The sequence below is a fragment of the Microtus oregoni genome, unplaced genomic scaffold (genome assembly GCF_018167655.1).
Source record: "Microtus oregoni isolate MIOR12 unplaced genomic scaffold, Mior012 000056F_ref0000123, whole genome shotgun sequence".
Lineage (NCBI taxonomy): Eukaryota > Metazoa > Chordata > Mammalia > Rodentia > Cricetidae > Microtus > Microtus oregoni.
In genome coordinates this window covers 2,893,683-2,907,647 of record NW_024543832.1, presented here as the reverse complement: position 1 = coordinate 2,907,647, position 13,965 = coordinate 2,893,683, and the positions used below count along the sequence as shown (strand labels likewise).

The 13,965-nt window shown below is 36.2% G+C and overlaps 1 gene segment (V, D, J or C); it reads left to right on the top strand.

Annotated features, from left to right (window-relative positions):
- Positions 1-6,884: 6,884 nt before the first annotated feature.
- On the top strand, positions 6,885-12,376 carry LOC121438534. The segment is given in 4 exon segments: positions 6,885-6,930; positions 7,012-7,380; positions 10,352-10,417; positions 12,309-12,376. Coding segments are annotated over 4 exon segments (549 nt in total).
- The last annotated feature ends 1,589 nt before the right edge of the window (positions 12,377-13,965 follow it).

Here is a 13,965-nt window from a genome sequence, read left to right as displayed (position 1 = left end):
TGTTAAAGAGATTTCCTCTCTCACCAGATTCCTTAAAAGGCATGCAAATACAGTATGAGAAAAGACTAAGCAACAGCATATATTCCCTTGATTACTTTTTCTGTCTTTAAGAACATTAATTGATTTATTAAATTTGTTGACAAGCACATTTTACATGTCCTTGCACCTCTCTGATAAAGAAAGGTTGCTTCAAAAGTATAATATTTTGTTGTATGTATGCTTTTGGTTTGCATGTAATTTTTATAAATTTTTTCAGTTATTTTATATTGAGATTTCAGTTTCTTCAACCTCTTCTCCTCCTGGTTCCTCTTCTATCTCCCCAGTGCCACTTCTACTCCTCCACTGTTTTTGTTGAGAAAATATTCCTTTGATTTCTATCTCCTTCCCAATGTGAACATATTTTTTAAATTATTAATTTTTCTGTGAGTACCACAGTGGTTCCTCTTCTTTCTGTTGACACCTGTATCTGACGATCCCAGAAATTCATTCATGGATACATGGGGGCTGCATCTGAGATGAAGACACATTTCAGTTCTGACATCAGGTGCTCTGCCCCAGGTGTATCATGAAAAAGGCAACATCCACCCTGTCATCTCCATGTGACACCAACTTTCAGTTGCATACAGTTAGAGTTGAATCCAGCTCTCAATAATGAAGAGACTGTATCTGAGAGAGATATTGATGATAATATAGAAACAACAACATCCAATCAGCATCTCCTGGTAAGCAAAATTCGTTTCTCTCTGTGCCTGATATTTGTGAACACTGAAGTTCCAGGGATATGCAATGTTCCATCTAGACTGTGCAACTTCAGTGTAAGCCATGACAAATGAACCTGCAGGGTATTCAGGATCAGCAGGGGCACAATAGAGCCAAGAATGCATAGCACAAAGATGAGGTTGGTGTGGAAGCTACTCTGCGTCTTCTGTGGTTTCCTTTCTTGAGCCCACTATATGACATGTACCTGTTATGATTGTCATCTGCTGTTTCCATGATTAAACACAGTAAAGAATCTTTGTTAAACGTTTCTCAGGTTTATATTTTCTTGTTTCTATTTACTGTTTATCATTGATGAGCTGAACTTATCTTTTTCTGCCAATCAATTTTCATTTTCCTTCAATTTTTCTAATATTTATTGGGAAATTTAATAAATATGTGTATAGGATTTTAGTTACTTTCACTCTCGTTCCTTTTCCTCAGTCCTTCTTGCTAAGTCCTTCTTTTCAACATCTTCCACACGTAGTGCTCATTCTTTTATTTGTGACACATTTTATTAAACTCAAATTTCACGGCTAAACATGGATGGGAGAGTTGGCATGTAGATATACCAGAAATAATACCCAAAGATATGTTACTAAAGGAAATGGTGCTCCATTCCCAAAAGCCATTACTGGCCAATAATCTTTCAGAGAGGGGCAAAGCCTTGGTTTGCATTATGAACCTGAGAGGTTCCCAATTTTCTGCAGGAGTCATACAGAAGATCATAGATACTTCATGAGTACATAGCTATGGTACATATAGTAAGCTTCTCTTATGCACATATTTTCATCCTTTTACCTTTAAAGGTTTGCCATCCTTTATTCATCAGTGTTTTCTGAAAAATAGAAGAGTTGATATATCTGTCACATTTAGGGTCAACAACTTTACTATAATAAATACTCATAAGTTATAGATTTTGTTTTATAATTATAGATTTCTGGAGTAATCCAGTACAATAAGGAACTTCTCTTTGGGTGCTGGGCTCAGAAGTTTCTGTACACAATTTAAAATCAGTCGCTGACATATCCAGTCACTAGCTGTAGAAAAAGAAGTCATTTCTCCTGCAACTGAACTCTTTGAATACTGAGGTTTCAGCTCCAGAGAGACAGGGAAACTTCTGTGTAAGATAATAAAAATGTAACTTCAAAAGGCTCAATGGAGAGAAATGAGATGAGGAGAGAAGACTGCAGCCTCTGTGGATTCCATTTAGAAGACCATTAGCTGAGCTACAGCTGCTGTTGTTTACAAGTATAGTTTTCATGTTCAAACACAGAAAAGATTATTAACTTTTCATAGACTTATATTTACTTTTTATTCGGTTCTATTTATTTATCTTTACTTTTGGGGAAAAAAACACTCAGTATATTCTGATCATTATTTACCCTGAAAAAAATTTTCTTCCTGTCCTTCCCATCTCCCCACACACTCAACTCCATACCCATCTTTTTCTTTTACTATGTATTATTTTTCATTTTCTGGGTTTTATTTTTACTTCCTTTTTTCATTTTTGTTATTTTTATTTAGGTATAAATTGTTGTCTGTTCCCTTATTTTTCTCCCCTCTCCCCTTCTATACACTCCTGTGACCCCCATGACCCTAATTTAGTCAGAGGCACTGTATTTTACTTCTTTCTATGTAGTTTCATGTATGTCTCTTCTAAGGTCCTCTTTGTTGTCTAGGTTCCCTAGGGATGTGGACTGTAGTCTATTCTTTCTTTGCTTTATGACCTAATGCTCAGCATCCTTAATCATCAAAAATGTAAATCAAAACAACTCTGAGACTTCTCCTTATTCCTGTCAGAAAGACCAAGATCAGAAATACTGTTCACAGCTTATGATGGAGAGAATATGGTATTAAGAGAATACTCCTTCATTGCTGGTGGAAGTGCAAACTTCTACAACCACTTTGAAAACCAGTGTAATTACTTCTGAGAAAATTCTGAGTAAAAATCTACCACAAGACCCAGAAATACCACTTTTGGGTATATATTCAATGGATGCTTAATCATACCACAAGGGTATGTGCTCATATATGTTCATAGCAGCATTATTTGTAATAGCCAGAACCTGAAAACAACCTAAAAGCCTCTGACTTTTCTTTCTATATATAGCAAATAGACAAAAAAGAGAGTATTTTTCTTTGCATCACAAGAAACACACCCACACACAAGTCAAAAGAAAGCAAACATAGAAATACAGAGTTAGAAAGCATGGCATATAAACAAAAGTACATTAAGCCCAGGACTTTACCCTGTGCAGGCCTTGTCTTTGATGTCACAGCCTCTCTGTATTTTTATGTCCTTCATTCCTGTTGTGTCTAGAAGACACTGTTTTCCTAGAGTCACCTATACATCTGATTCTCACAACTTGTTCAAAATTTAAATTCTTCTCACAAATAAGGCCTAAAGACTTTTTGTGTGTTCAACCAAGAACAATGTCAACAACACATACTGTTTATAGCATGCATGGGACCTCTCTCACCATCAACTCATAGAAAGATATCATGTACCCAGTAGTGAGATGTTCAATAATTTGTGTCTTTGAAAAGAAAAACTGTTCAACCACTCCAGTCCCTCTGCTCAGGGATTCATTAGTGAAAATAAGATGTAAAAAGCATCCCCTTACTTTCTTCTCAGCTTTCAGTGTGCATATATCTCACAGAATAATAGAACTTAATCAGAACCAGACCACTGATACAGTACTTATAAGTAAACGACAAGTCTTATCTGCACGTCTTCAATTTTTCCTGAACTTTTGTTAGATTACCAAGTTTTGATAAAAATAGAGTAGCAGCAGATCCATAAAATCACCTCAGAATCCATAAAATTATTCCATCAATATGAAGAATATCCCAAATGTGAAACTAGTTGACTGTGAACTATGCATTATTTCCAGACTTTTTATTATAGAAATAACATCACAATTTATATGTCTTATCATTCAATACATTGCTTTTTTGCTTCCAGTATGCTGACCATTTATTTTTGTCATGGCACATACATTCTAAATTCTTTATAGTTATTTTTTACTTACATTGCAAGATGCTAGATTTTAATGCTCATTTTTTATAATTCTTAAATTGTGTTAGCCCTACCTTAAACTATCACTTCTCTATTTTCCAATACCACTTAATGTTTGGATCCCTTTGTCTCTAGTTGCTGTTTCCACCACTTTCACTTTACATGTATTTAATTGAATCCAATCCCCTAATATCTAAAACCCCAATAGAGCTTTTAAATGAAACACATAAAATAATATATTCCAATGTTGGAACCATGTATGAGATAGAATATGAAGCATTTGTCTCTTTTTATTTGGGTGATCTCATTTAATGTATTTTTAAAATTTTGCATTTTTTCGAATTCCACCCTCTTACCTATGGATTCCATTATTAATGCTTTGTCATTGAGTAGAATTCCATTTTATATATGTCTCAAATTTTTATTATTTATTTGTCTGTTGTTGAGCATCTATGTTGATTTCATTTTTTCAACTCTCATCAATACAACATTGATGTGCAAGTTTCTCTGTAATAATATGTAGAGCCAATTGAGTATACGTGTGGGAGAAACATAGATGTCCATATCACAGCTCTATTTCTTACTTTTTGAAAACATCTCCAAAACTTTTTCCAAAGTAACTACACAGGTTATACTCCCATCAACAACGAATAAGGATGACCCTTCCCCATATCCATGGCTGTATTTGTGTTCTTGATTGTGGTTATTCTAACTGAAGTAAAATAAAAACTTAAAATTATTTTAATCTTGATTTTCTTGATAGATAAGTATTTTAATGGAGGACATGGAGAAACTATCCTTGAACTTAAGAGAAAATTCTTACTCCTGGCATGATTTCCTTGTACAGAAGGTGCTATGTAGTCTTCAGTAAGAGAAAAGGCACTGATGATCTTATAAAATACCAGCCCTTGTGGCCACCAATATTTCCTTCCAGGCATGGTGAACCCACAAACGCCTGAATTTTACATGGTGAGCAACTACTTTCTAAGTGTTCCTGTGCCCTGTTTCAAAGTAAATACTACCTCCCATGTAAGCTTGCCTAAAATAACTTTGATAGGACTGACATAGCCCTAGTAGATCCTAGTTGTACTGCTAATGATCATATTGTCAAACTACCTAATAAATACTAATGTTTATACTCAATCTGTATAAACTGTATAAACTTATGTTTCTACAAATTAGTGTTGCTCTCAGCCTTGATCACAGAAGTTTCTGTATGATGTGTGATGATCAATGCAGACATTCACAACTGGTCAAATTGCTAAAAATGGGTGACTGGGTACTGAGACAAAGAAAAGTCATTGATAGAAGCCTTGTTTTCACAGTCTGTCCAGAAATGAAAGACCATGATTAAGCTGAGAAATGCAAGAATTCAAGGTTCAGAGGATGAGGCTGAGAGACTTGAAATTCTATCTATAGGGATTAACATATTCTCATCACATAAATGAACTCTTAGCTACTGTGGTTACCAGCACAAGACTTTCACAAAATCAAGCCAGTCAGAATTACAGTATGAAAATCTCTGAAATGGCAAAGCAGGTAAAGGTGCCTCTTGACCAACCTGACAATATGAGACTGATTTCTTATAGTCACATTTTAGAAGAAGAGAACTGAACTACATAAGTTGCCTGATAAGTTTTTCACATAGGCCTTGGCATATGTGTTCCTGCCACCACTACTAAATAAAGTGTATTTAATTTAATTTAATTTAATTTAATTTTGGTTTTTTGAGACAGGGTTTCTCTGTGGTTTTGGAGCCTGTCCTGGAACTAGCTCTTGTAGACCAGGTTGGTATTTTAAAAGATTGAAACAGTGGACTCCTTATGAATTACTCCAAGGTGGAGATTTGTTGGGATAGCAATACTTCTTAGGAAGTTAGAATCACTTTTCTTAGGAGTGTGCCCACTTGGAAGCTACTTATGAGCTAGTGGATGGACCCCCAACATATCCATATGTATAGCAGTAATTAATTAACCTATTAACTAATTAGAATTAGTGAGCTATTCATTAATAAAACAAAAGAGATCAGTATGTCTGGAGAGAGGTCATAAACAGAGCAAGAAAGATACTGGGGTATGATATGATTAAAATATATTTCATTTGTGAATATACATTGCAAAGAATGAACAAAAACATTATTCTCTATGTTTAGAATTTTCATACAGGTGTATAATGTGTGGTGTACATATTTACCCATGAGTTCCATCTTGTCTATCCTTTTATAGCACTTCCAATTTCAATTTTTCACATGTATTCTATTAGACACATTCAGTTCTATGTCATTACATATGTGCAGACATAATTGCTTATCACTATGCTAAATCTAAAGGCTACGAATGAGAATCTTATACAATATCTCTTCCTCAGACAGTTTTAATTTACTTAATAATATTATCACCAATTGAATTTATTTTCTTAAAAGTGATATAAGTTCCTTATACTTTTTTTAACATTATATATAGCATTATAGTATACAAAAAATTCTGTTATATTGTATATAAATGCCATGTTTTCTTGATGTTGTCATTAGTAGAAAGACATGTAATTTGTTTTTATAATTCATGTATTATAGATAATACTGTAACAACATTTTTGTACAAATATTTCTAGACATTTTCAGTTTTGGTCATTTGAGTAAGCTTTTTTAGCATGTAACCTGCCTGAAATTCATTTAATCACTTCATGTAAATGAAAGAAGAATGAAAATTCCTGTAGTTTAGGAATTTTTTAATTCTGAGCATCACACCCGTCTGTAAATCAGTTTTTTAACCAAGAGGAGGAACTGTCTCTGGCTTAAGTATCTTTGGGAATCGAGAGCATAGGTCATAATGTTTTATCCCCAAGTTATGCACAGGACTTGGGGTTTTGTATGGGATGGATATTCTCAGACAGGATTAGGACTTTGGACTTCAGCATTCTGATACCTAACTCAATGTACTCTAACTCTTTCCTCTCAAGTTGGATGAGGTCTTTACCTAAAAAGGTTCCTCCCTCTTAAATATGCAAAACATGAAAATCTATGGTGGTAAATACAGAGCTGTCCTCACTCTAAAACAATACATGGTCAGTGTCCTCTCCACTGTCACTGAGCACACAGGTCCTCACGATGGAATGGAGCTGGATTATCCTCTTGCTAGTGGCAACAACTACAGGTAAGGGGATCTCCAGTTCCAGATTTGAGGAGGTACCATGCACTCGGGACAGGGACATTCACTTTGCCTTTCTCTCCACAGGTGTCCACTCCCAGGTACAGCTGCAGCAGTCTGGGGCTGAGGTGGTAAAGCCTGGATCCTCACTGAAATTGTCATGCAAGGCTTCAGGCTACAACTTTGCCAGCAACTATATTAACTGGGTGAAACAGAGGCCTGGACAGGGCCTGGAGTGGATTGCAAATATTTATCCTGGAAATGGTGTTACTAATTACAATCAGAAGTTCCAGGGCAAGGCCAAACTGACTGCAGACACATCCTCCAGCACAGCCTACATGGAGCTCAGCAGTCTGACATCTGAAGACTCTGCCATCTATTACTGTGCAAGACACAGTGTTGCCAACCACATCCTGAGTGTGTCAGAAACCATGGAAGAGAAGGAAACTGGGTCTGGTTGAAATAACAGAGAAGATTAGCCTGGGGACTTGCTCAGAAATAGTCATTCTGAGTGTCGATGTTTCTGTCTCTTCCTCACAGTAATATGGATATTTGTCAAGTTTTCCAAATCACAACTATAAATAAAATAATGATGATTGAGATCCAGTGACCATCTGCATTTACATGTTTCTTTTGTATTTAAACACTAAAATGGGAAAGCTGTGGTGATGAATATTGACAGAAGTATCTCTGGACTCCAAGAGACTGGAATTGTTTATGAGCAGTTTTGAATAAACTTTATTAGTAAAGTCAACATAAACAGGGTCTCACCAAACCAAAAAGCCGCTCATATTCTTAAGTTAACCTGAATGTGACATATTATTTTTTACTTAATTTTTATTATTTTATTTTATTTTAAAAACTATCGAGACCAGTCTGGTCTACAGAGCTAGTTCCAGGACAGGCTCCAAAGCCACAGAAACCCTGCCTCGAAAAACCAAAAAAAAAAAAAAAAAAAAAAAAAAACTATCTTTTCTTATTTTACTTAAGAATCTCAGTTTCCACTCCCTCTCCTCCTCCCATTTGCTCTACCTTTCCCAGTACTTCATCCCCCATTCACTCCTCAGAGAGAGTATGGCTTCCCAAGGGGAGTAAACAAAATCTAGCACATTCCTTTGAGGTGGGACCAAGGCCCTCTCCATTAAATCTAGACTAAGCAAGGTATCCTTCTAAAGAGAATGGGTTCCACCAAGTCAGTACAAGCAGTAGAGATAAATCCTGGTCTCACTGCCAGTGGCTCCACAGTCTGCCCCAGTCACATTTATAGGGCCAAGTTTCATCCTATGCTGGTTCCCTCACTGTTAGGTTGGTGTTGGTGGGCTCCCATTAGTTTAAGTATTCTGTTTAAGTGGGTGTCCCATCATGGTCTTGCCCTCTCTGCTCATATTCTCACTACTCCAAATCTTACCGGATTTGGGTGCTTAGTTCAGTTATCTGCTGTGGAACTCTGCACCTGCTCCCATCAGTTGTTGAATGAAGGTTCTATGATGACATTTAAGAAAACCATCAATCTGACCACAGGGTAAAGCCAGTTTAGGCACCCACTCCACTATTGCTTAGGGCCTTAGCTGGGTTCCTCCTTGTGGATTTCTCATAATTTCTCTAGTTTCTTGGTAGCCCCATAATGGCTCCCTCAATCAAATGTCTCTTTCCTTGCTTTCTGTCTCCATCTTTACCCCATCTCAACCATTTGTTCCTCCCCATTCCTTTCTCCTTTTCTCCTCCCATTTCAGCTTTCCTTTCCCTGATTCCCATACTCCCAATTTTCTGAGCAGATCGTGTCTATTTCTCTTTCTCAATGGGATCTATGTATGTTTCTCTTAGGGTTCTCCTTGTTACCTAACTTCTCAAGGGTCAGGGACTACAGGCTCATTATCCTTTGCTTTACAGCTAGTATCTATTCATAAGTGAGCACATACCATGCTTATCTTTCTATGTCTGAGTTACCTCAATCATGATTTTTTTCTAGTTCTATCCACTTACATGTATATTTTAAGATACATTTCTTTCCCACTGAGTAGTACTCCATTGTGCACATGACTCACATTTTCATTATCCAATTTTTGCTTGAGGAGTATCTAGGTTCTTTCCAGGTTCTGGCCATTATGAATAATGCTGCTATGAACATAACTGAGTAAATGTCCTTATAGCATAATTGAACATCCTTTGGGTATATGCCCATGAGTGATCTTGCTGGGTCTTGAGGAAGGCTTATTTCTACTCTTCTAAGAAACTACCATACTAATTTCAAAAGTGGTTGAGCACATTTGCATTCCCACCAGCAATGGAGAGGTGTTCTTATTCTCCTTCTGCTCCAGCATAAACTATTATTGGTGTTTTTGCTCTTTTTCATTGTTTCTGGTGTAAGATGCTGTCTCAGAATTGTTTTGATTTGCATTTCTCTGATGGCTAAGGATGTTAAATGCTTCCTTAAGTGACTTCTTGCCATTTGAGATTCTTCTGTTGAGAATTCTCTGTTTACATCTGTACCCCATTTTTAAATTAGATTATGCTGTGGTAGCAGATTCTGCTCCTCCAACCAATAGCCTCTAAGATACCAGCCCACTTGGGTGTTGTCTCTGATACTCTAAAAGCAGCTGTAAAGGGTACACCTGATCTCTTGCTTCCTCCCACTTCTCGCCGAACCCTGTTTCTAGAGACGAATGGCTCTCTGCATTGGTAACTCTAGAAGATGATGCCCCCAATCACCAAAAAGGTCTTCATGGTGGGGGGTTGTTGAGTATTACTTGTGCTATATAGAAGATTGGAGTGAAAACTATGTTTATTCAAAAAGGGGGAATAATAATAGTGGGTAATAGAGTGAATACTTGTGAGATGTTATTATGGATATATTGTACATATATTATGGATATTACATTGGTATAGTATTTGTATATTGATACAAGTTCAAATTATATTTGTTATTTTTGTTTATATTATTTGTATATCTATGCAAAGTTATTCTGTGAGATTGTATACATGGGTGTTTCTACCTCTGTTTAGGATATTTTGTATATTGATAAACCTTTTGGGATATATTTTCATATTGCATTATATATTACTCCTACCTCTGATCAAGATACTAACAGATTGTTTGTATTTTAAGCTCATTGTCCTCTTTTGTTCCACATTTGTTTATAGTTTATTTAATGTTCTTACATGAAGTTTAGTCTCTAAGTTGTGCTGGTATTGAATAATATAGGTCAATAGTTGTTCATGTTTGTTTTATATACAATCAGATCAATTAGATATTTTAGACAAATAGAGATTGTATTCTGTCTAGATAGGTAATCTGCAACCACATCAAGGGGCTGTAGTACATGGCATTTAAATAACTTAGGGTTCTGTTGACATGAGACATGATTGCTTCTAAAAAGCATCAATCTATTCCCAAGAGAATGATGAGCACCAAAGACACTCCACTCAGAGTTTGTTTTCTTCTTGGCTTTTGGTCAAGGAACTGCGTATACCTCAACCACTGACAAAGCACAAGGTATCCAAAATGGATGAGTAGGACACAAGGAAAAAGATTGTTAAATCTTGCCAAGACAGGGTAAGAAGGTTCTAAAAAAAATTTTGCCTCTAAAAATGGTCTGCCGGCTACACTAGGCTTTAGCAAAAGTTGGTTGTTTCAACGTTCCAAATGAGACTTTGGGTGACTCCTCAGGTAGCCAGTTGTCTCCATCATTTATTGCTCACTTGGAAGCTGCTTGATTGTACTTCCTGCCTGCTCAAGTAATATCATCTCTGTTCTCAGGCCTTCAATGGGGTTAAAGATTAGATAGTATAGTTGTAGTTACTGTACTTTTATTATCTAGCCAAGCCATTTCCTATGCAAGACTTTGACTCCTTAAGAAAGGATGTTTATTAAAATATTTAGCATACATTCCTTGCTTAATATTGTTTATGCTGGTTGTAATTCTAATTATACTTGATATCTACTCCTAGCGTATATAGTTTATATTGGATTTGAAACCCTCTTATTTAAACAAATGAGGTAGGTGCTGGGGGGCACATTTTGCTTCTCCAACCAATAGCTTTTAAGATACCAGCCCACTTGGGTGTGGTTTCTGATACTCTAAAAGCAGCTGTAAATTGTGCACCTGCTCTCTTACTTCAAGCTCCTTCATCAAGCTGCTAGACTCTCTTCCTGCTTGCTCAGAGGACTGTTATCTAGTACAGTGATCTGTAAGTTTTTCCCTAAAATAAATAACACTTTTATTATTAATAATTCTGAACTGGTGTGGAATTATTTTGTGACTTCCATCATCAGGATTATTTGTTATTCTGATGTCTAATTTCTTTATATATATATGGGATCAGTTTTCTGTCCTGATGTGCTGTTGGTAAAGATCTTTTTTTTTCATTCAGTAGCTGCATTTTTGTCTTATTGACTGTGTCCCTTGTTTTATTGAGGCTTCTCAGTTTCAAGAGGTCCCATTTATGTATTGTTGCTCTCAGTGTCTATGCTACTGGTGTTTTATTTAGGAAGTGTTATCCTGTGCCCATGCACTAAATGCAACTTCTCATTCTTTCTTCTATCAGGTTCAGTGTGGTCAGATTTATATTGATGTCTTTAGTCCAGTTGGACTTGAGTTTTGTGTATGAGGATGAATATGGATCCATTTTCATTCTTCTACATGTTAGCATCCAGTTGTGATAGGACCATTTGTTATAGATGCTTTCTTTATTCTATTTTATAATATTAGCTTCATTGTCAAAAGTCATGTATTCATACATGTGTGAATTACTATCTGGGTCTTTGATTCAATTCATTGGCCAACCTATTTATATGCCAATATACAAATGATAAGTATCTAGTTAACACCACCATTCACAATACCACAAATAATAAAAAATATCTTGGGGTAACACTTACCAATGAAATGAAAGATCTGTGCAACAAAAACTTTAAACCTTTGAAGAAAAAAAATGAAAGAAGGTATGGGGAAATGGAAAGATTTCCCAAGTTCTTGGATAGGCAGGATCAGCATAATAAAAATGGCAATCCTACCCAAAGCAATATATAGATTTAATGCAATCCCTATCAAAATCTCAGCATAATTGATGTAGATTTTTCATCTATAAACTGTGAATGCCTTTGGTTAATAAAGTAGCTAATGGGTCTATGACAGGCCAGAATAGTGCTAGTTAGGAAAACTAAACTGAATGTTGGAAGAAAGAAGATGGAGTTAGTGAAACACCATATAGCTGCCAAAGGAGAAAGATGCTGGAAATTTGCTTGGTAAACCACAACCATGTGATAAAATACAGTTTAATAGTTTAAATTGGTTAATTTAAGATATAAGAGCTAGACATTAAAAAGTATGGGGTAATGGGCCATGCAGTGTTGTAATAATAAAGTTTCTGTGTGATTGTTTTAGGTCTGACCATCTGGGAAACAAATAAGCAGCCTCTACAAACAGAATGGCACATGAATGACAAAGACTAATCATCCTGACAAGCCACAGTTCAGGTTTGGCTGCTTATGTGCCTGGTTAGGATTAGCAGGAAAGTATCTGAGAGCAAGCCTGCCACTCAGCACTCTGGCCTGGGAAAAAAGCCAAATTGAGTCTGGTAGGTAGGAGAGCATGGCAGTTTCATGCCACCATACACAGAGATATTTATAGGCTGTGAAGTGTGCTGCATGGCAGATTTAGCTTTTACATAGATAAAAAGAGTTCATATGCTGTATGGTGCTTCCCAGAGTTGAGGTGGTAAGGCTGGCTCCCACCCAGCATTCTCAGAGGCGGTGAACAGGCCTCCTCAATTTTAAACTGGGTGGAGCAAGCAGACAGGGAAAACTGATTTTGTCCTAACCATGATCAAATATTATAAATTTAAAAAAATATAAAAGCACTCCTGGTTAAAAAAATATTTATAAATATGCAATAAAGACAGATTCAGATTAAAAAAGACTTCCAAAGGAGTCACAGTGTTGGATAATTATACATAGGTTTGAGAGAGAGAGAGAGAGAGAGAGAGAGAGAGGAAAGAGTATAGACAGTTATAATGTAAGAGTACGGATAGTCATAGATTTAGAGAACAACAATCAACTTTATATGGAAAAACAAAAAACCCAGAATAGCCAAACAATCTTATACAATAAAATTACCTCCAGAGGCATTACCATCCTTGATTTTAAACTCTATTACAGAGCTACAATAATGAAAACAGCTTGGTATTGGCACAAAAACAGAGATGTTGACCAATGGAATCAAATCGAAGACCCAGATATTAATCCACAAACCTATAAACACCTGATTTTCGACAAAAAAATCTAAAATTATACAATGGAAGAAAGAAAGCATCTTTAACAAATGGTGCTGGTATAACTGGATGTCAACCTGTAGAAGAATGAAAATAGATCCATATCTATCACCACACACAGAACTCAAGTCCAAATGGATTAAAGACCTCAATATTAATCTGACCACACTGAATCTGATAGAAGAGAAAGGTGCAGTTAGTCTACAGTGCATGGGCACAGGAGACAACTTTCTATACAGAACCCCAATAGCACAGACAATAAGGGCAACATTGAATAAATGGGACCTCCTGAAACTGAGAAGCTTCTGTAGGGCAAAGAAAACTATCATTAAGACAAAAGGCATCCTACTGATTGGGAGAAGATCTTCACCAACCCCACATCAGACAAAGGTCTGATCTCCAAAATATATAGAGAACTCAAGAAACTAGACATTAAAACTCTAATTAACCCAATTAAAAATGGGGTACTGAACTGAACAGAATTCTCAACAGAAGAAGTTCAAATGGCCAAAAGACACTTAAGGTTATGCTCAACCTCCTTAGCAATCAGGGAAATGCAAATCAAAACAACTCTGAGATACCATCTTACATATGTCAGAATAGTTAAAATAAAAAACATCAATGATAGCCTATGCTGGAGAGAATGTGGAGTAAGGGGAACACTCATCCATTGTTGGTGGGAATGCAAACTTGTGCATTTGGAAATCAGTGTGCTGGTTTCTCAGGAAACTGGGAGTCAACCTACCTCAGGACCCAGCAATTCCACTCTTG